Genomic DNA, 22,859 nt, shown 5'->3' on the forward strand with positions numbered 1-22,859 from the left:
AGAAGATTCTTACTGCTGCGTGAATTAATTTTCTTCCATACTTTTCTTTTATGTTATGGTTACGATAAAGAAAAAAACTTCATAGCTATATTATGCACTGCAATGCAATGCAATGGACCTACCAACTAAGATAAAAATGTCTTTGTTAACAACATATGCCAGTTTCCACAGTCTTACATTTTACTGACAACTAGGGTTAATGTTTGTTAATGTTGTTAATGTTTTTAACAACAATTTAAACTTTCATCATTACATATGCATTTGCTGGAACAATAAAAACCTTCTGCATCAAATACCTCTGTAGAAATGAAAACATAACATAATCTTTATTCAACTTTTTACATTATACCATCAACACAGAGATTATAAGATTTTAAAACCACTACAGAAGACGAGTTAGTTGTGGAAAAGATGTTTTAATTATATTTGAATTTAATAAACAGTACATAAATTAAAAAAACATTAATCAAACAATTTTTTTTAATTGCAAAGTCAAAAATGTTTGATATGAAAAAACTTTCAATCCAATTTCCCATTAATAAGATTACACCTGCAAGTGGACAAGTTCCACTACCGAAAAAATAAACAAATAGTTTGGTGACTTAATAGCAAAGCTTGTGGCTGCTGGAGCAGGGTGTAATCCATGTGTTCTCAGTATCCATTATAGGGCTATTTTCCAAATAAAATTTCAACTTAAATTTCCCAATTTAACAGGAATATAATGCATTATTATATTGACTCTCATGAGAGAAGACATGAAAGCTCAATTTTCCCTACAGAAGATCCTATACCAAATTCTCAATGGAACCCAAACGGCTATAGTTTGAAATTTCTGGCTTATACCACGTGAAGATCACCTAAAAGAAGTACCATATGCTCCACACACAGCCTTGTTTAAAACTCAAAAAGAGCTGCAGAAAAGAAAATTGTGTCATTTTCTTTCATGTCTTTACCCCAACAGAAAAAAGCTTGCAAATAACTTTGATACTGGTACAAAAAAGTACCACTCTTGACTACAGTAGCATTTGAGTGAACCACATGTTGTACACATGAGGTGCACAACAGACCATAACGTTGGCATATTTTGCTGTGATTTAATCAATTTTCTCTGCTACACTACTGTAAGATTATTATGAGTAGAAAAAGCATGGCAACAATTAAACAACAACAGAATAATTCTGAAATCACACCACTTCTTCAATAAAACAAAAAAACTATTATAAAAAATAGCATGTTAAAAGTAAAATAAAATAGATTGACATATCTCTTTACATTTTAAAATTAATTCGAAATATATAATTTTATACAACTAAACTTTGATATATGATGCTATACTTTCTAAAAATGCATTTGGTTGATCAGAGTGAACCCAGTGTCCTGCAGCAGGTATATGCTTAATTGTTGCCAATGGAAACAGCCTAATAATTTCAGGATACTCTTCTTCTCTAAATAGAAACACAAATATGAATCTATTTTAATGTGATGTGTACATGTCACAGGGTGATGTGTACATGTTACAGGGTGATGTTTACATGTCACAGGGTTACCGAAACCAGAGGGCTAGTGGTGGACAATGGGCATATTTTTCAGGGATAGCTTAGATAGCTTCATTAACCCTATTTTCTCTCCATTATAACAGAATTTGAATAGTGCTATATATAGACAATGGGGGAACCTCCTTATTCACTATACTGGCTCCTCCACTTATAAGGAAATTCATTAACCCTATGTTACACAAATTACAATAAAGCTTAGAAAATCAAAAGAAAGATGCATATATTTATCATATTGGATCATAAACATGAAGACAGGAAACCTGGTATAGTTTTCAATATGTTACAAAGGTTATTTTCACATTATAGAGTTCTTGTCATTACCTTCAAAAGATTCTGAGGTATAAAATGATGTTGGACATTTATTATAAAACTTTCAAACTTTCTCAATGCATAGATATTATATTTATGCATTGATGACTTGTTAACCAACTTTTTAAGCTCGATAATATAAGTCCAAGATCACTTTAATATCTCGGGTTCCCTTTAAGAAAAGAAAAAATTATTAACAAAACAAACATGAAGGCTGAGTGGAAAGTTATCACAGGATTTTGTTGTATTTACTAAAACCAAAAAAAGGAATGCATACGTAATATAGTAAGATCTTTCACCACCAACAAATAAAGCTGGTTTATCAAATTGTACACCATCTTTAAACACAGGAAAGGCATGTGTGTAATGGTAGTTTTTAGCCATGGCCTTTAAGTTGATTCTCCAGTAAAAGCCGTCATCCAATGGCTTCAAATTTTGCATTAAAAACATAAGAACAGATCTTGACTAAAAGAGAAAATAGAGTACAGAAATTTTATTTACATCTCAATTTAAAGTGTGTTATTTAAAAACAGTAATTTTTGGGAGGAAAAAATTCACAATTTTTTCCTGCATTCTGTGATTAAAAAATTTCACATATGGATGCATATCAAATTTCTTACATCTTTTGAAAATAGTTAAATTTTTCTTTGTAAAGATTAACAATAAAATAGAAAAAATAGCAAGTTATTTATGGCAAAATGTTTGCAATATAGGTAAAATTTGCAAAATCTGTTTCTTGTCCTAAAGTAAACACTTTACTTTGACAACTTTGTGTAATTCCTCTTCAATAGCCTGTTTTGTTTTCATTTTTGACATATCCATACCACTCATAGCATTTAGATAACGTAAAACCTCTCCAGAAGATTTCGATATTGTAGGTGCAGCATCAACACTGATAATTTTTTCAACTCTATCAGGATAAGTTAAAGCAGATGTCATTACAGTTTTTCCACCCATACTATGACCTAAAATATTAAACAATATATATATAACAAAAAAAAGGGGGGGAGGAAAGTAATGACTTATATTCTCATATGTTTCGAAATATTTCCTGAGGTAGAATTAACGTAACAATTAATATGCTGTTTCTTTTCCAATATTCTACAAAAGTATTGTTGGCATCTATTATTAATCTATTTTAGCTTATAACACTCAATTAGAAATGCCTGAAGTCAAATATTTTGGCTGCATTTACAAAAATTTATCTGAAACGATGTTTGGTTTAATCAGTTTTTAAGTTTGTTTCTTCACAAATAACGTCATATATAAATTAAAAGTATTTATTTTTAAATAACAATATTAAAAAAGATACAAACCTATCAATAAAACTTTTGATATATCTAATTGATTTAACAACGCGATCAAATCATGGGCTAAATCATTATATGACATTTCATCATGGTGAGAACTGTCTCCGTGATTCACACAGTCGTAGGTTATAACCTGCAGCAAAAATTATAAGATTATTTTAATTACTTCTGCTACAAAATCGGTCTGTCAACCAAATTTGAGTCATACTAAACCCCCAACAAAAATAGTTTTTTAAGAAAACAACAAATGTGATATATTTTCATCATCTTGGTTATGAGGGTTAAATTAAAGTGGATTTTCCTTGGTTCTATTCTATTCTATATCCTAATTATTTCTGTTTAGAGTCAAATATGGTAGCTCTGAGTAGTAACAGGAAAATTTCTAAGAATTGTTTTGCGGACTTACAACTAGTTTTGTACAATTTAACAGGTTGATGAATCCATTGTGCAATGACAAGAAGTTTATTAATGTTTGTGGGGGAGTTTTAAGTGCTGTACATAAGAATAACAAAAGGATTTAACTTTTCACTGCTTTTTAATTTTTTGAAGTTGTTCACAATTGGGCTTAAGTAAAGAGTATATTTCTTATTCCAAACACAGACAAGTTGCAACAATCTTTTAGGAAAACCTCACTTTTAAATTATTACATTATCAAAGTTGGTTCTACTAATTTCCAGGTTAAAAATATTTTCATATAAAAAATACTTAAATCTAATACATGCCTTTCTACCACTCATTGTATTTATTCTTCTACCTAACGATCTCCAATTGATCTTACTGCCAAACAGACCATGACATATAACAATGGGTGATGCATTTGGATCTTTTATGTGTTGTGAGTGAATCGCATAATCTAAAGTTACATGTCTAAAACAAAGTAAACTTTTACAAACGGGTAGAGTGATGGCCCAAGACAAATGAATTAATTTTTAAAAATAAAAAAGTCAGATAAAAAAGGTGAAATTAATGACTAGAAAAAAAAACGAAATACTAACCTATTTTCATAAGTTTTAATTTTACAAAGTACTTGTGAAGATGAGTGCATAAATTTTTTGCGTCTGATCTGGCCTGTAAAATATCCACAGACACATTTCGAAGTCCTGATACCTTTGGCCCGTAGACACGGTGAGTTCATTTTACTACAAATACAGTCAAATTTACATTATAACATATGTTGGTTTCATTCTTCATAGAATTAGAAGAAATGGTCACTGCAAAGCTGTACAGCATATATTGATTGAAGGCATGATGTAAAGGCTTACTATTGATCTACAAGATATTTTATCTGAACAGGACAGAGGTCTAGTAAAATACTATTCAGAAAAATAACCATAACATTTCTACATAATACAAAACGTTTATCTATATTTTATACGAAATATTACGTAACTTTTCCATAAAATTTTAAATTATAAATAATAATCCGACCAAAAAAATCTGTATGTTTGGTAAACAAGAGCTTTATTTTACTACTTTCATCTACACTTTCTAATTTAAATTGCTGCATAACGTTGACATCTTCTGGGTAACACGAACATAAGGTTTCCTCGTTACCATCTCGAAAAAGTTTTACATCAAACTGCTTGCATGAAAAACCACCTTGAAATTGGACGTGTATATCAGTCACACAAACAGGCTTTTCAAACTGAACAGTTACATGTTGGTATTCTCCCTGAAAGGAGAAGAAAGGATACGTCATCCTGAACATGTGTAAGTTAGTTTGGCAGAATCAGCTTAGTTATAAATATCATTTCAAATTGTTGTCAATCTTTTTCTACACTAAAAATGTTTATCTGGAAAGAGAAACTAAACACACTATTGTGTATTTTGTTCTCAATACAACCATAACAAATCAAATTCTAGTGGATCGCTGTTGTTATATTATTCATCTTTTAGCTTTTGTCCAAGAAGTGTGTTTTGTAATAAAATGTTTTATGGCTGTTATGTTCATGTAAATTTATATGTGTACTGTGATTTCTTGTATATGTAAAATTGAGGTGTATATTTTATGCTTTAGCTTATCGTCTAACAAACAGAAAAGGCTTAAAATACCTTTAAAACTTATTAGATGTATTAAAAAACATGCTGCTGATGAGACATGACAAAGGTCCAAAAAATTATCGCAACATTGCTCACCTGATCGGAATTCCAACATGTGTCGTCATTGTTATCAAACAAAAACTTCTTTCCAAATTGCTTAACATCACGATTTAAAACAGAGCTAACTATTGTTGAAGATATAAGATTATTCACTTCCATTTTATATTTTTTTGTATATCGCTAAAAAAATTTAATGTACTAGAGACACAGTAAAAAAAAATATACAAAGGTGCAGCCAAACTATATGACAGTATATATATATATATATAAAAAAAATGTAAACAAATGGAAATAAAGACATGCCACTCAATTTCAAGTGTGAAGACTTTACATTGGAAGTTTTCAAAAAAATTGACTTTATATTGTGTCGATCATATATCGTAGCATCATCCACAAGCCAACTTAGTACTCATACTATTCAAGAGGTAAAATATTTGAGACTCCTGGTTTAAAGAGAATTTTACCTCAAAACAAGTTAGTCCTGATTGAAAAGTATATACATTTTGCAGACATCGAAAAATGCTTGGTGAGAAATATAATTGGTCTGCGAAAATTCAGTCTATTCATATATATTTTGTCAACAGATGGCAAGCTCTTCTAACACTTGAACAGGCTTTGCTTCTTTGGAAGGGCAGGTTGAGTTGGAAACAATTCATAAGAACAAGGTGAGCAAGGTTTGGAATCAAAAGTTTTGTGCTGACAGAAGCCTGTTCCGGTTATGTTTGGAACTCAATTCTTTATACCAGAGAGGACACCTGGCTTGAAAATAATCATTTTAGTTACTAAGCAACAGATATTGTAATCACTCTAACAAGATGTTCTAGATGAGGGGAGATGTGTGTATGTAGATAATTAGTACTCTTCGTTGAAGCTTTTAGATACCCTTCGGAAGTGGGAAACTGATGTAATTGGCACCGTACAAAAAATTAGACAAGGTTTACCAAAGCATAAAATGAATACAAAACTCAAAGCAGGAGAAAGGAGTGTTTCATATTTACCTACTTATGGTATGGTATGGTGTGTCTTCAGTAGAAAGATAAACAAGAAGTCAGAATGCTTACTTTGTGTATGCCTGATGATGAAGTTATTGTCATACGACGAGGTAAAGATAAGGTAGCTTGTCATCGACTGCTACAACAATGCAATGGGCGGAGTCAATCAATCAGATCAAATGATGAGCTCCTATCTAGTAGAGAGAAAAAGATTGAAGAAATGGTCTAAAAGAAGATGTGGTTACATCCGCTAAACACATATACCTTCAAAAGTCACATCTTGCATAATAAACTTGGCGGTAATCTTTAACCATATACATTTCGCTCCACGCTAATAAGCCAAATGATAAAAAAAATTGATGTGACACTGAAGTGTTTATCCCCGTGGTGGCAGACCAAGTTTATCTGACAACCCATTTTGATTAGTTGAAATGCATTTCTAGCCATATGTCCCCGCTACAGAGAAAAAGGCAAATGCCACCCGGAGATGTATAGTGTGTACGAAACGTTGGTCTCTGTTTTAAAAGATATTGTCAATTGAAAAAATACTGACTTTTATAGCACTGACACTGTGTTTATTTTATTTGAGACATTATTTTATGTTTACGCACAATGATATGATACGGTAAATACGTACAATTGTATAATAAAGGTTGTAATAAAGGTTATATCATGGTTAAAAGCAATAATTAACATCATATTACTTTTTTTACAATTGCTGATACTCTCTTCCTAAATTTTTATGTAAATTTTGACATAATATGTCAGAAATTGCAAAGAATTCTCTGAAATTTAGCTGAAAAACTAAAAAATGTGGTTTCGGAGGATAACTTTTAATTACTGGGCTACCATTTTGTATTTAAAATGTGTAAAATTGATTAAGGTATCTTCATGACACCTTGCAATAGTATATTTATTATGATATTATCACTATTTGTTAAGTTTTTAAGTTGTTAAGTCGCCATTGTTATAAATGTGCTTTTTCGCCAAATACGCCGGAAAAAAAGTATGGATTTTTATAAAAGGTAACGCTTAGGGGGTTAAGAAGTATACCTATATCTGTGAAATTTGAGATAATTGTTAAATTTATGCTGAAAATAATGGCATAAATACACATGGCATATTCTACAAGCTTCCATCACATAACTTTGCAGCCCTCGAAATTAGCGTCGGCAATCGGCAATTGCCTGCGCGGTTTTATTTTGCAACAGCCAAGGCTAATCTTTGTTGCGCATTCATTTTGCGGTAGAAAAGTGGAGGATGTTTTCAATTGTGAACCCCAAACACGATGATCGAGCGTCTACGTATAGCGACTCTTTCAATCTTAACTTCGTTTTCTACATTTCCGAAATAGTATGCATGACTATAGGGTCACTTTTCTAAACTTATTGTTTATTTTTCAGGATATCACTAGCAAACAGGCAAAAACATGCTTCGTTTTCAAATTACAAAAAATCTTTATCAACGTGGCTTTAATAAAACTTCAAAATTCCTTCGAAAAGTTCAGCTACATTTTAACAAAATTTACACAGAAAATTGTTTTTAAAATTGTTTCAATAACACTTGCGGCATAAAGAAAATCCATTAAATTCGGACCTGCTATAGTTTCCAATTGTTTTGTAAAATGAAGAAAGTATCTACAATTAAATCCATGATAAAATGTCTGTTCCGCCTGTAAGTGCAGTTTTGCAGCTCCGTCGGCGTTCACCTCCGCATTAGTTAAGAGCCGCATGGCTGGATTTCTTGTGTAAGACCTGGTTACCAACAACGAATGGGCAAGGCAAAGAGATTTATGTCTACGATAGTCGGGTTGGCTATGAATAGGCTTGCTCGTGGATTAAAAGGATCAGGACTATTCAATAATTCTAAGACTAAAAGTTTTCGAACCAAGACAGAAAATCTACCAGACGTTTTGTCCTACGAAATGTGGCGGAAATTTTGTTTGATGAGTCTCCAAAAATTATTTCGAGGACTGTCATGGCACGCTACAAAATGGATTTTATAGGTTGATTTTGGAAACTCTATTTTTCAGGCATGCGATTAATCACACGGCTCTCCTGAAAAAGACTGATATTTAAAGGGTACAGAACTGGAATCAGGACACCTAACATCGTGGATCGCGTATCATGTGCGTCGCGCACGATTCACGATGCTGTCGCGCGTGGCCTTGTGGTTATGGAGTTCGCTTCGTAATCACAAGGTCCGTGGTTCGGTCCACAGCGCGGGCATGTTTAGCAAGTGTCTTTACTACAGCTACAGGTCAACCCATGCCATGTGAGGGAAATTGGGTAGGTAATGCCGGTGTATACTTAATGTATACATTCTAAACACAGGACCCACATTGATAACAGTGTTTCAAACACTGAAGTGGCTATATCCTGTATAAACATTCGGAATAATAATAATAATAGTAAAATTTTTTAGCATCGTGAAGGTTGTGATCCATCGTGGGGTCGCTTTCACGATGCGATCCATATCGTGACCGTCACGATACATCTTTAAACATTATAAAATCACGTAATTAATGTCATGACAGAATAGCGCAAGTAAATATGAATAATTGTTTTTTGTTTTTTCTTAAATCAAAAATATTTTCGTTGTCGTAAGCTTTTTTCTTGTTTAGACTTACTTAGTTGTTGTACGGGCCCGCCCGACCCTAACTTTCACGATAAAAAAAAATAATAAAAATATCAACAAACAAACATTTTCTTATCCCATCTCGTGAAAAAAAAAGATTATGAATGTCGTAACACCCTCCTTTGTTATGATTAATATATGTTTAAAATTACGCTGCTTGCTAAAATCTTAAATTTCTTAGTCGATATTATTTAGGAAAAATAATTAATATCATTAAATCTTTTTCAATGATATTAGAAAAATAATTAAAACAACGTAAAATACGCATGTCGTAACACCCTCCTCCGTTATGAATATAAATAAATAATTTTAATGTCGCGAAAGACTCTAAATATTGTCAACTAAACTATAGTCCGTGAAACTTTTTGCGCAAAAAACATTAAAAGAACACTTAACTTTTTTATTAAAATAAATTTTGTGTTTTATTATTTTAAATGGGAAAATAATAACTTGCTGTATAAATTTCAAAACAGCCTAAGTATAATCTGCTGTATATCTTTCAAAACAACGCAGGTATATTCTGTATAACTTTCAAAACAGCACAAGAATAATTCTTGCTGTACAGCTTTCAAAACAACACAAAAAAAACTTCCTGCATAACTTTTGAAAACAAGTTTTTTAACATGCAAGTATTTTTATCTTTTCACCTTGAGTACTAGTTACATTTTTTAGTGAGACAAATTATTATTATTTTCCTTCGCAACTAAAAAATATAAACTGCGTGCGAAAAAATACATAGAAAACGGTTGTCGTAACACCCTCCTCTGTTGTTATTTTATTATTATTATATTTTTGTTGTTGTTCCGACCATACATTTTATTTTTCCATGAACTTTCATTAAATCGGACATTCTCTAATTTAACATTCGCTAATTCAAGCAAAACATATGAAGAAAAATATGCTTGTCGTAACACCCTCCTCCGTTGTTGTTTTTTATTTTTTTGTTGTTCCAACCATTTATACATTCTCGATAAATTTTTTTTTTTCACCCACCGACAGACCATAAACTACTATTACTTTGCGCGTAGAACAAGTAATTGAGTTGGAGTCAACTTATTTCTAAAATCTAATTTCTAATAAAAATACAAGATCCAAAAGAATTTTTAAATGTAAAAAACAAAAACAAAGACACAAGATTAGCTATACACATCTATTGTTTAATATTTTTAATGTTATTCATGATCCATCGCGACAATCACGACTAATAGTGACGATCGCTATAGCATCGTTAGTTTTTTATGCATCGCGACTATCACGAAGCTCTTCGTTAACATCTTTTCTATCGCGATGGTCACGATAGGATCATGGATCGTTTGTGTCGCGCATGATACGCGCTCACGATGTTAGGTGTCCTGATTCCAGTACTGTAAGTAAGACTAACGAAGCTTAAAAAAGTAATATTTTCAAAATTGCCGACGCTTCACTCTCTCGCATCGGCAAATTATTGCCAAGGAATTGCCGCTACAAACGGCTATGTTGTCGGCAATTTATTGCCGACGGGTTTTTGGGCTAATTTCGAGGGCTGACATTGACAACATAGGGAACTGATGCAAATATAATTTTTGCAATTACCAAAACGGAATTTATCAAGTATACAAACATGCCAGCTAAAGTTGTGTTAATTTTTGCAAGGAGGGCGTTACACCAAATTTTTCTAGTGGCGAAACTATGCCGGCGTAGAGGTAGGTCAGGTAGTTTAAGTGGATGATCAAATGATGGCAGCTGACTTTGACTATGCGAGGTGTTTTAGCAAATTTTTGTAGCTAACCTTTTTGCGAAAAAAAATGCATCAGTACGGCACTTTACCCCGATCGGGTGAGTCTCCCCCGATCGGGGTAATCACCCGATTGGGCGAGTCGGCAGCTGACGCTAACTTTTTAGTACCCCGATCGAGTGAGTGGCGCTTTGGAGCTTTTAATCAGTCAATTGAGTGACTCTCCTCCAATTAATGTTACAACATATTTCACAAAAGTTTTGGATTATCTTTCTAGCTACATTACATACTTTGTGCGGGACGATTTAATATGGGCAAGTGAATATTGCCACAGTCCTTAGGTTAACCCCTGACATGTGAGGAAAATGAGGAGATAGCACACTGTGTGGTTCGTTTTGGATGTTGCAGGAAGTTGTCTGATAGAGCTTGGACCCTTTCGGTCTGTGTGGTGTAGCTAGCTAGCTCCTCATCAAAATCATGGATCCTCCTGGACATTATAAACAAAATATATCCCTAATATTTGTGAGGCTAGACGTAAAATTTGAACATCTTTTAAAAATCTCAACCAGCTAGCTATAATAGCACATTTGATTTGAAAACTTTCCACGTTTTATTTTACACATTTCCTCTCTTTACTAAAAGATACTATTATGATTTGATGGAGCGCCAAAAGAGTGAAAATTGCGCCGAAAGACGCAAAAATGGGAAAAAAACGAGCTGTCCAACCTCGTCCCCAGAGTAGTTTTATATCAGGTGGGGGTCGGTGCCACATTTCTGGCAATCATTTTGGTGGGCGTTTAATCAGGTCGGCGGTCAATTTTTTTAATTTTAACATCAAATAAAATATATTTCAAAAAGAATCATATCATTACAATGAAAAAACCACATATAGAAACGGGAGACATTAAGCGTGAAAAGAACTCCAGAAGTGTTTGACTCACTGTCTAAACTTAATTCGGCGGACCCAGCGGTCGTTTTTCGGGCGATGCTATGCGAGGTCGACGATAGTTTTGGCCGTTGTTTCTTTGATCCCGCGTTCTTGGTATAATGAAGTCCGCGGGTGTTCTTCTGGGCGTTTTATTGCCTGGTGGTCGTTTCAACCCCTGACTTTGCGTTTTCTCAATGGTTGCACAGAGCGCGGCGAGACGATGTAGTACTGCGGTGGTTGGTGCTTGAATGGTCGTTTGGGAAGAAACCGCTGTTTCCATAAGAGTTCCAAAGAACGAAATGCAAGGGCAATTCAAAATCGGGCGGCGGTCAAAAATTCGTTGAAGCCTCGTTTTGAATAATTTGTATAGTATTTTACAGAATGAAAACAAAACAAAAAATAAACAGAATGAACGAGATAGTTGTGTTTAGTTTTTTATTTGTTTGGGTTTAGTTTTATATAAAGAAAAAATGGTAAAATGGTAAGTATATGGAATGATATACTAGCATGATGCCATCTTGATATGTTGCTGTTTTTTTACCAATGACCTGCACCGCCTTATCATGGCGCCTCTTTGACCTCCGCCAAATTTTAGAACGACCCCGTCAATTGACTCTACAGAGCGACGCGGTTCCATGTGTGTCGAGCACCCCCGTCAAATACCCCATCGTTTCAGTCTAAGGTGCCAGGAAGAAGCGAGGCGGTATTATCAATAGATTTGTTGGATATAGCAAAGTTTGACTGACACTTCCTCATAGGGAGGCACCGCCAGATCGTGCAAAAAAACAACGGCCAAAATGACCGCCGACGTCACGTAGCAGCGTAAAAAAAAAAGATAGCCGGGTCATCGAAACGTCCGCCGAAACGCCCGCCGACCTGATAAAACGCTGACCAAAATGATTGCCAAAATGTGGCACCAATCCCCTCTGATAGTTTTTTTGTCTTTTTAATATGAAAAAAAAACGACGAAAAAATTTTCGACGTCTCTTCTCACATGTCAAAAAGGCATAAAACCCTGGTGAGAAGGATGCGAGCTATTTAACAAATGATTCTTATTCTCCCTTGCTAAGAGGGATTCATCAAGAATCCCTCTTAGCAAGGGAGAATCTCTCTGTGTTTGGTCGCGCACTTTGTATTTTTTCTCGGGCGCGCGATTAGTGCATTTAAAAAAAGAGAGAAAAGAAGCTCTGGGAAATATGATTGGGCCTTAGATCCCGTTACTTCTAGGATTACTGTTCGGACCCCTAAAATCGGAATGACCAGATGAGCAGGGCGGTCTATGCCTCGATGTTTCCAACTCTGATTTATTGAGGTGAGGAAAAAACAGGATCAGGGCCATCAACATAATGATGTTGTAAAGATTTGTTAAACACCCATGTCGAAGATGGAGAGGGAATATGATCATTTGTTCAAGTTATTGATTATAGGAGACAGTGGTAGTTATTACTTTTTAATTCTGTTTTAATATTATTCATAAAACAGAGCATGGACTTTCAAACACACTTCCTAGCCTATGTTTTGACCTTTTAGATATTGAAGATTCAGTGTGTTTTGAGCATAACCTTTCGTTTTGGATTTTTTTTTTTTTTTTAATAATTAATGCTCATTTTGAGCTACACAGACCGAATTAGCATCCGCGCTCTACCGGACAACTCCCAGCAACATCCAACGGCCCACACACAGTGTACTATCTCACCAATTTCCCTCGCATGGCTTGGGTTAATCCGGGGCTATGGTAACATTCACTCGCCCATATTGAATCAACGCCAAGGGAAATTAAACTCTGGTCTCCCGCACAAAGTGTGACAGTTATAACCACTAAATTCCGGGGCCTCAAACACTTTGCTACAAAAAATCAGGTCAAGAGAGCTTTAAGCACTCTAGGACCACTTTTGTGGACATGGGTACTTAAAACATCACGCTCAGGAAACATTTAAAACCCACAAGCTAAAAAAAATTATACTATACATTATATTAGTGCTTTGTGATACAAGGATTGATTTCCTACTGGTAATAACTCTATATCGTCACTAGCAAAGGCATGTTTGTTGATAGACAGAGTATATAATGTTGACATAAGTTTTGTGCTTTTCTAACTTGTACTAATATCGCTGCTTTACTAAAACTATATGTATGTACTTTTTAAAAAAAATTTTGAATGTGGTTTTTAAAGACAAAAAATTGAATTTTTTTAAAAATGTCAAAGTCAACTGAAGTTCCCTGTGTTTTTTGCAACATTTCTGCCATTTTTGATGCCTTCTTAAATAAAATTGACAAGATATACTCTTCAGATGTAGTTAGGCTAACCATATAAAATAAGTACTGTTTCTACTGCAATCCTGTGAGGAGTAGCTATATATTTTAATTAAGAAGGACAATTTTTAAAAAAGTTAAAATTTGTCTTTGCAAGACATGGTATAACCTTTTTAGACAATTTGTGGTTGTTTATAAATTACATGTATATGGCACAGGCATTTCAGGTGAAGTTCCAGAAACAAAAATTATTTTTACAGGAATAAACATTTTCAAGATCACAAGATAAATTTCACTCCAAATGTGAGAAATATTTGTATATTAGCAAACCAATGTTAGTTTTTCTGGTTTATGCTTTAAATAAATGAAGAAACTCTCCATCTCTTGAAGTCTTGTACAGTACTGGAATCAGGGCACCTAACATCGTGTGCACGTATCATGCGTGACACGAACGATTTGCGATCCTATAGTGACCATTGCGATAGAAAAAATGTTACCAAAGAACTTCATGATACTCGCGATCACCACTATATCATGATCAACATTAAAAATATTAAACAATAGACTGGTATAATCTTGTTTTGTTTTTTTACATTTAAAAATTTTTTGCATCTTGTAAAACATTTTTATTGGAAATTGGATTTTAGAAATAAGGCGACCATAACGTAATTAGTTGTTCTATGGGCGAAGTCGATAGGATCTCACAGTCAGCGAAATAAAAATAATTTTATTGAGAATGTATGGTCGGAACAACAACAAAAAAAAATTTAAAAACAACAAGGAGGGTGTTTCGACAACAATTTTTTTTATGTATTTTCGCATAACCCACGCAATTTATATTTTTTAGTTGAGAAGAAAAACTAATAATAATTTGTCTCAATAAAAAAATGGAACTAGCGCTTGACGGATTGTCTGTAACAGCAATGTACGGAACATTCTTCTCTAGTTTTTATAGAATTTTGTTATCCATTTATATCTCAGCAATCACAGTGTGCATGATAAAATAAATTCAGCAAAGGGGATGAGATAGTTGCATGTGTCTTATTAATTGTATTTTTCATATTTTCAATGGTCACCTGTTGCTTGAAGGTAGTGAAGATAAAAAAGAAAATTATCATCTAAACATTTAATTTTACATTTGTCAATATTTTTAACAGAATTTAGTAATGAAGTCCTGGGCACTAGATAGATCATCTAAAAATGATACCTGTTATACTGCTCTTTTACCAGAAGCAAATCATTTCAATGTGCTCAATGTGATTGAAAAGATATAAATAGATTAGAATTACATTCAAGACAAAAGAAAAAATTATCTCCAGAATTGTTTTTAGAGAGAATACTGTAAAAGTCTTGCACTACTAGATTTTAGCAAGCATAATATAAATAATATTTTTTTCACTAAATGGGATAAAATATTTGTTTTAATATTTTATTTCTTAAAAACTTTTTTGCTTGCTATAATTTTTTTGTTTTCGTGATAATTAGGGCCGCTCGGGCCCATAGAGCAACTAATTAGGTTGGATTGTCTAAACAAGAAAAAAGCCTACGACGACGAAAATATTTTTGATTTAAAAAAACAACAAAAAATAATTATTTGTATTCAATGGCGTTATTCTCTCATGCCATTAATTGTTTTTTATAATGTTTAAAGATGCGACAGCATTGCAAATCATGCGCAACGCGCACGATACGAGATCCCTAATGTTAGGTGTCTTGATTCCAGTACTGTAGTTTCTACTGGAAAACTATTTTTTAGTAATAGCTTATAAACCATTTAGCCTAGTGCTACAGAAAAACAGCGACCAAAGTTGTGAAGTAATGGAGAGAGCGCAGCAAGGTCCATGCAAACAACAGAGGTTGCTGTTCTTCTACGTAAGGCCTGGACAAATGGTTAATAAGCCATTAAGTACCTGGTAAATAAAATACAACATGTTTATATAGAAACCATGACAATGGTAAACATTCGATCAACTGAGGGAAAAGATTTTTCTGCAGTTTTTTCAAACAAAATGGAAACATTCTTATTGTTCTATTCTAAAAGTTCTAAGCATTACTGTTTGGCTGCTGAATTGGTTGTGTTTCTTGTAAAATTAAACAAGCTTTTGAGGTGTGACATAAACAGTCTCCCATATGTCAGATCATACTTTGTTTTTAGAGAAATTGATCTGTTTCATCATACTCTCAAAAGCTTGGATTAATTATTTAATGACTTGGATTTTCTATGAATATTTTAAAAAGTTGACAGACACCCAATAAAATGTAAAAGCCACTGGAATGGATTTTTCTCTGGGTTTCACTAATTTTTTAAACATAAACTGTTTTTAACTTGTTTATTTTTAGCTTGTACAAATGCAAACAGACTTGCATTGTTTCAAATTGAAAATCAAAAATTAAACCAGTTCACAACCTCACATCTCTTCCATTCACAACCTACCTATTCTTAGCAGGACTTGGAATCACATATATGTACTTAATGGTATAGGTGTTAAAATAAAATTCACGTGGAAAAGTTATGTGTGTGTGGAATGTTTTGTACATGAACCCCACATTTTGACTCTTCTACAGAGGCGCAACAAACTGACGTAGTTGATTTTTCTTACAGGTGTTGGGAAGAGCAGTATATTACTAAGATTCTCTGAAGATCTGTTTTCAGGTAAGCAGTTGATTTTAAATTGTATAAGGCACGGCAGTATGGCAACGTAGCTATCTAAGTTTGGATTGGTTACAACAATTTATAATTTTGTTAGTTTTTGTAACCAATTTAAGTTTCAAAAAAACCTGATACCACATTTTTTTTAAAAATACAAATGTTTTTGTGAAGACCTTCACATTGATAAATTTGTCTGCTATGCTATAGGCAAAACAGCATTTAATTTGTTTTCGTAGACGAAAAACAAAGGACACTTATTTGTTATATTAAAAGTTAGATATTTTTCTTTTAAATTTTTTTAGCAGATTATCAAGAATTTGAATATTATAATGAGCAAGACAATAAAATGTTGTGTTGATGGAAAAAAGGGCAGACACATTAGTTGCATATAATTTTTAATTCAAATCATTTTTACTTTTTAGGTTCTTACATAACCACTATTGGTGTGGACTTTAAAATTCGAACTATAAATGTTGAAGGTGAAAGAGTTAAATTACAAATATGGGATACTGCTGGCCAGGAAAGATTTAGAACTATCACCTCCACGTAAGTTTTCACAATTTTGAAACCGGGAGATATTATTAGATATTTATAAACTTAATAATTGGTTGTAAACTGGGTTATATCAATGGAATTAAAAAGTTATATTTTTAATTTTAACCTGTTTAATTGAATAGATACATAAACGTAATTAATTTTTTTAGGGTCAACGAATTAGATAACCAGTCTTGGTCATGAATATTTGCACCCGCGTGCGGTGGTACGTACGCCTACACTAATACAGGCGTGCGATACTGATCGCACGCCTAGCTTATGATTTTGGCGTGCAATTATTACATTCAGGAGAGCGGCAGCGCAGGGTTTTTGAAGCATAGTAGTTGGCAAAAAAATTGCCGACGTAATTTTGTTGTGAAATTTAAATGAATGGTGTTATTATGAAGAACGTAAGGTATAGAGAACATTAAAGTCGGCCCCTTTCCTTCATGCTGACACTCTTATGCTCGGCTGGTGCATAACACTGAGACTCGAACGAAAAACGGAGGAACATTTGGAACCATGCCACAAGTCAGTCCGACCTTCATCGTCACAGAGAATACTGCGAGAAGAGTGCGCACCCATGCAAGTTAAATATAACCAGAACATGGGGGAGGGTAGGTGTCCTGTACCTTAATACAGCTTTCGGACGAATGTTCTCGTAATGTAATAATACCAAAGAAAAAACATGTTCAATAAAGTTTAAAAAATCTTTTTAAAAGAGGAAAGAGAAATCAAATATGTTTAGTAATAATAATCGAAAAAAATGTATATCGTATTAAAAAGAAGTCTAGAAGTTCTGTCTCCCACACGACACAGCAGGCAATAAGTCAGCCCTGCCCTCGGTTTTGTGAGAAGAGATGTTCTGCGAAGTCTCTAACAATTGAGTCTCCTGTACAGTTTTGCTTTGCATTTAACTGTGCCTGTGACAAGCATTTTCAAAGCATGTCACCGGCTACTTCTGCGATATTCAACTTAATGATGCCCTGACCTTCAGTTCGTTAATAACATGTGTACAACTTACTTCCTAATCAGTTTATCTTAAAACATAGAGAGCTAGTTGGGACAGAACTATTAACTTAAGAAATACACCATCGGGAAGGTAGGTCAATAGGACTTGTACTTCATTTCCATTTGTCATCGTCTTAAGGAGAGCAATACAAGGTTAATGACGAAATTTTTTGCCAGCTGAAAAACAAAAAAAATATTATCGACGCAATACAGACGCAAAACATTTGAAATGTATATCAAGTCAGCAATTTTAATGAAGGTGGGTATTTAATAGAAATACATTTTAGAGATGCATTTTAACACGGAAGAACAATTATGTATTGGGTAAAGTCTGGGTAAGGGAATACTCTAAAATAGCTCAGTTCTGCTTGGCGTGTGTACGAAGTAGAACAAGCCGTGTGATAAAGAGCACGCCCGAATTTCACATTCATGACCAAGACTGGATAACCTAAAGATAGTAACAATGTCCAATTTGATCTTGATCAGACAGTCTACTCACCATCTTCAAATTTCTATTGCATTCCCCTCCTGATATCATTTATTTATACAATTGTTTACATATTAATTTAGTTACTACCGTGGAACGCATGGTGTTATTGTGGTGTACGATGTTACGAATGCCGAATCTTTTGTTAATGTTAAAAGGTGGCTGCAAGAAATTGATCAGAATTGTGATGTGGTAAATAAAGTTTTAGGTAAAAAGAATCTTCCCCAGTGTTATTTATTTTATTTTGTATGTTACTTACAATTTTCTAAGGTACACCGGCCTTTAACTTGATAAATGCTACTGCAAATGTGTTAACAAAATTTTCAATATGGATTTAAGTTTCAATGTAACTTGAAGTTGCAAAGTTTTGCTCTCTTTTTTCAATTTAAATCTTCATCTTGTGTGGGAGGATTGATGTGATTGTAAAAAATATAAACCATTAACATCAGGTTGCCAACTTGTATCAAGTAACTTGCCTTTCATGTTTTATGGTTCCTAAATATTTTTATGAAATTTATGTGTTATGGGATGGCCTGAAATAATTTCAATAATTTAAAATTCATTTTGTAATTAATGGACTTTTTCACACAGATTCTACAACACAAGACAGCATTCTCGATTTCAAAATTGATTTCACAATTGATCCTCAGTTTAAGCTGTTTGCTCATTTTCTGTATTAAAAAAAGGAAGCAAACAGAGTGAATTTAATAAGTCTTTGACCATGGGCATTGTGAATATTTCTCATTTTCTAGAGGAATAATTAATCCCACGGCATAAAAATTTAGTATTTTATAGGTACTAACCCTACTTAAAACATATGTAGAGGATTTGCAACTTTTCTTTTTAAAATATGTCACAAAAATATTTCACCTCTTCTTCATGGTCACACCTTCTTGATTTATAACAGTTTACTTCCTTTTTTTCAATTCTTAACAAGAGCGTTGTAACAAAAAAACCCGTGGCAAATGCTGTGCAACTCTTGTAAGACATAAATGGAATGTATTTTCTTTGTTGTTTAGTTGGTAATAAAAATGATTGTCCCGATAAGAAAGTAGTTGAAACTGAAGATTCAAAAAGATTTGCTCAACAGATGGGTATAGCAACATTTGAAACTTCAGCGAAAGATAACATTAATATAGAAGAGGTGGGTTGATAATTTGATGTCTTTCCCTCCGAATTAAGGGTTTCGTGAGTTTGATTTCCTCTCCACTTTTTTCCGAGCATCATTGGTTCACAATTTTTCCTGCAATTTTAAGAAGATGCAACAAACTCAATTTTTGTTTTATTGTTTACTCTGCGATTTAGTGATATAACATGTATCAGAGAGGCGTCTGACGTCATTTTTTTGAATTACGTGATAAAATGGCATGGAATTTCAGATGAAAATCTTATTTCGTATAACATATAGGAATGAATTGACTCAAACGGAAAGACAAAAACAATGGGAACAACGTAACTTCATAAAAAAAATAAATATTGCTACACAAATACCGTTCAAAATAACATCTTTGTGGTTTTCTAAAAGTGTATTTTCTACTTCCGTCACACATTTCTCTCACTCATTACACATGTCACACATTTCGCTCACTCATCACACACGTCACACATTTCGCTCACTCATCACACACGTCACACATTTCTCTCACTCATCACACACGTCACACATTTCTCTCACCCATCACACATTTCTCTCACCCATCACACACGTCACACATTTCTCTCACCCATCACGCACGTCACACATTTCTCTCACCCATCACACATTTCTCTCACCCATCACACACGTCACACATTTCTCTCACCCATCACACACGTCACACATTTCTCTCACCCATCACACATTTCTCTCACCCATCACGCACGTCACACATTTCTCTCACCCATCACACACGTCACACATTTCTCTCACCCATCACACACGTCACATATTTCTCTCACACGTCACACATTTCTCTTACTCATCACACACGTCACACATTTCTCTCACCCATCACACATTTCTCTCACCCATCACACATTTCTCTCACCCATCACACATTTCTCTCACCCATCACACATTTCTCTTACTCATCACACACGTCACACATTTCTCTTACTCATCACACACGTCACACATTTCTCTTACCCATCACACATTTCTCTCACCCATCACACATTTCTCTCACCCATCACACATTTCTCTCACCCATCACACATTTCTCTCACCCATCACACATTTCTCTTACTCATCACACACGTCACACATTTCTCTTACTCATCACATAAAGAATCATTCTTAGATAACTTAAACTAATGTGCAATGTTTTCCTACGTCAATATAATCCGAGTATTCATACAACGCAACAGTTATTGTTTAGTGTAAAAATAGTCTAAACTTTACGAACTAAGCTTACTTTACATTATTGAATATTCTCTTACCTGATTTTTACAACAAAAAATCTCGTACTTTGTGCACACGTGAGATATTAGAGACTTTTTAAAATGCGTTGACAGACGAAACCTCATGACCCTTACATATATTGGCAATTTTGTGAATTGCACCTTAAGTGAGGTCAAATACAAATCTGCATTTTGAGAAGATTAAGTTTTGCGCATTAGTGACGTCGAAACAATTTTTTGTCGCGAATCTAGTTTTTTTCCCCCAATTTTAATTCATTCCAGGCCTTTTTTTTAAATAAGGTAACCTTTATACGAATTTCTTTATAACAGAGGGTGGAACTAATTTTTATCGATTTACAAAAAAGGTCTACACAAATAAGAAAAACAACAACAACCTTTTGTTGTTATAAAAAGTTTGCGAAATTAATTTTGGCGAATGAGTCATTTCTAGTAATTTTCGCGAAGATTTATTCTTGTGAATTGAAATTTTTTGAAATTTTTGCGCAGATAAATTTTCGCGAATGTGCATAAAATTCGTTAAATTCGTGAAAATTAATCTTCGCCAAAATTAATCAACCTAAGGTACTACTGGCTATTTGGACACGGTATCAGTTCTTTTATAAAATTACGGTTTAGTAGTCTCACAGTGTGAAACGAAGTATAAATTCTTAAATTTATTGAATCAAATTAGGATTAATATCGTAAATAAGTGAATTGTCAGAGGTTGTACTTTATGTTTTGATTGGTATTCCCCGTTCAATTGAAAGTTTAAACAGGTTAAAAACAGGTAGTTGAATATCTTTTTTATTCTGATACAAAAAAAGTCAAAAAAGGTTAGCTTGCAAACATGTTTCTCTTTTCATTCCAGGTTTTCAGTCATATAACAAAATTAGTCCTACGTACGAAAAAGGAACAACAAGCGAAAGCGAACGAAGCCAATAAACCGCATGGTATAACGCTAGAAAGCAAGAAAAAGAAAGGAAAGAACAAATGTTGTTAGCAAGCTTGAATTTTATACTGGTTTATTATGTCACACCAATCACGTAATTTAATATGGTCGCCGTGTTATAGAATCCATCAACGTAAAGAGGATCATGCTTAGAATAAAATAGATCTAAATCGAAGTATATCTTAATCACCAACACTCTGGACAACTGCTAGAGTTTATTTCTGCAACTAATAGATATTATGTAACTTTTTATAGGACAGAACTGTCTATAACCACAATGTAGTCTGTAGCGATGCATATGGTGTAAACAGGTGGTATATATCGCCATAGGATTACTTTGCAGCAGAGGTAGATCTTTTTGAAGCAAGAGAAATTTTGTATTAATTGGAAGCCTGTCCATATAACTTCTTTGTATTCTCCAACTTTTTACAAGCGTTTCGTACTGATACAAGAATTTTTTATTTGTAATAAAGTGCACCAAACTATGTGTTTTTCCAGTAAAATATCTACTTATTAAAAAGTATATTGAAAAATATAAATTGATATTAAAGCAATAATTTGTAATAATTAGTTGGTGGTCGAATTTTAGTCTTTTTTAATAAAGATCTTTCTGTGTATTTTCGTGTTCATATAAGTCGTCATTTTGTGTCGCTTCTTCAGATTAGACTTGGCTCGATATCCTCATACACAACACGGATGATATGCCTCGTTTTTTGTTTTATTTACAACATGCTTATTTGTTTTTCAACTTGTTTATCACACTTTACAAGAGTAAAGTTTACAGGCTTATAATTTATGGATTTTTATTTACCTTTTAAACATCTGGTATCTAAGGTACGAAATAAATACTGCGTTATTGTATATATCTATTTTTCGAAAGAAAATTTCTCTGACAATTATGTAATTGTCTTCAATCTTCGTTAAATTATTTTTAACTAATGTGGATTTGTTGCACAAAGCTTTAGTTCTTAATCGGTGTCCCTCCTCTCTGGTTGAAGATTCAGGTTGTCGTGTGTAAAGAAAGGATGTTGCATAGGTAGAGGGATGACC

General features: G+C 33.5%; 3 protein-coding genes across 6 annotated transcripts; 1 reads left to right on the plus strand and 2 right to left on the minus strand.

Annotated features, from left to right (window-relative positions):
* Positions 1 to 1,173: 1,173 nt before the first annotated feature.
* On the minus strand, positions 1,174 to 4,314 carry LOC130623338 (protein ABHD11-like). 3 transcript variants are annotated; one of them, XM_057438808.1, is made up of 6 exons: positions 4,171 to 4,314; positions 3,898 to 4,028; positions 3,182 to 3,308; positions 2,625 to 2,830; positions 2,143 to 2,330; positions 1,174 to 1,445 (listed from the first exon to the last, which is right to left on the minus strand). In XM_057438808.1, exons 1-6 carry the CDS (start codon positions 4,178 to 4,180, stop codon positions 1,310 to 1,312), a joined length of 798 nt encoding a protein of 265 aa, XP_057294791.1. In that variant the 5' UTR covers positions 4,181 to 4,314; the 3' UTR covers positions 1,174 to 1,309. The 3 variants fall into 3 exon arrangements, with proteins under 3 accessions (XP_057294791.1, XP_057294793.1, XP_057294792.1); XM_057438810.1 differs by having other exon boundaries at positions 3,898 to 4,042; XM_057438809.1 differs by lacking the exon at positions 1,174 to 1,445 and adding an exon at positions 1,484 to 2,037 and having other exon boundaries at positions 3,898 to 4,042; positions 4,171 to 4,308.
* Positions 4,315 to 4,476: 162 nt separating this feature from the next.
* On the minus strand, positions 4,477 to 9,282 carry LOC130623343 (nuclear receptor 2C2-associated protein-like). 2 transcript variants are annotated; one of them, XM_057438815.1, is made up of 3 exons: positions 6,532 to 9,282; positions 5,312 to 6,461; positions 4,477 to 4,847 (listed from the first exon to the last, which is right to left on the minus strand). In XM_057438815.1, exons 2-3 carry the CDS (start codon positions 5,432 to 5,434, stop codon positions 4,557 to 4,559), a joined length of 414 nt encoding a protein of 137 aa, XP_057294798.1. In that variant the 5' UTR covers positions 5,435 to 6,461; positions 6,532 to 9,282; the 3' UTR covers positions 4,477 to 4,556. The 2 variants fall into 2 exon arrangements, with proteins under 2 accessions (XP_057294798.1, XP_057294797.1); XM_057438814.1 differs by having other exon boundaries at positions 5,312 to 9,282.
* Positions 9,283 to 12,823: 3,541 nt separating this feature from the next.
* On the plus strand, positions 12,824 to 22,734 carry LOC130623340 (ras-related protein Rab-35-like). Its single transcript, XM_057438811.1, has 6 exons — positions 12,824 to 12,982; positions 16,402 to 16,452; positions 16,872 to 16,995; positions 18,565 to 18,689; positions 19,501 to 19,625; positions 21,729 to 22,734. Exons 1-6 carry the CDS (start codon positions 12,922 to 12,924, stop codon positions 21,858 to 21,860), a joined length of 618 nt encoding a protein of 205 aa, XP_057294794.1. The 5' UTR covers positions 12,824 to 12,921; the 3' UTR covers positions 21,861 to 22,734.
* Positions 22,735 to 22,859: the final 125 nt, after the last annotated feature.

The sequence above is a fragment of the Hydractinia symbiolongicarpus genome, chromosome 13, assembly GCF_029227915.1.
Source record: "Hydractinia symbiolongicarpus strain clone_291-10 chromosome 13, HSymV2.1, whole genome shotgun sequence".
Classification (NCBI taxonomy): domain Eukaryota; kingdom Metazoa; phylum Cnidaria; class Hydrozoa; order Anthoathecata; family Hydractiniidae; genus Hydractinia; species Hydractinia symbiolongicarpus.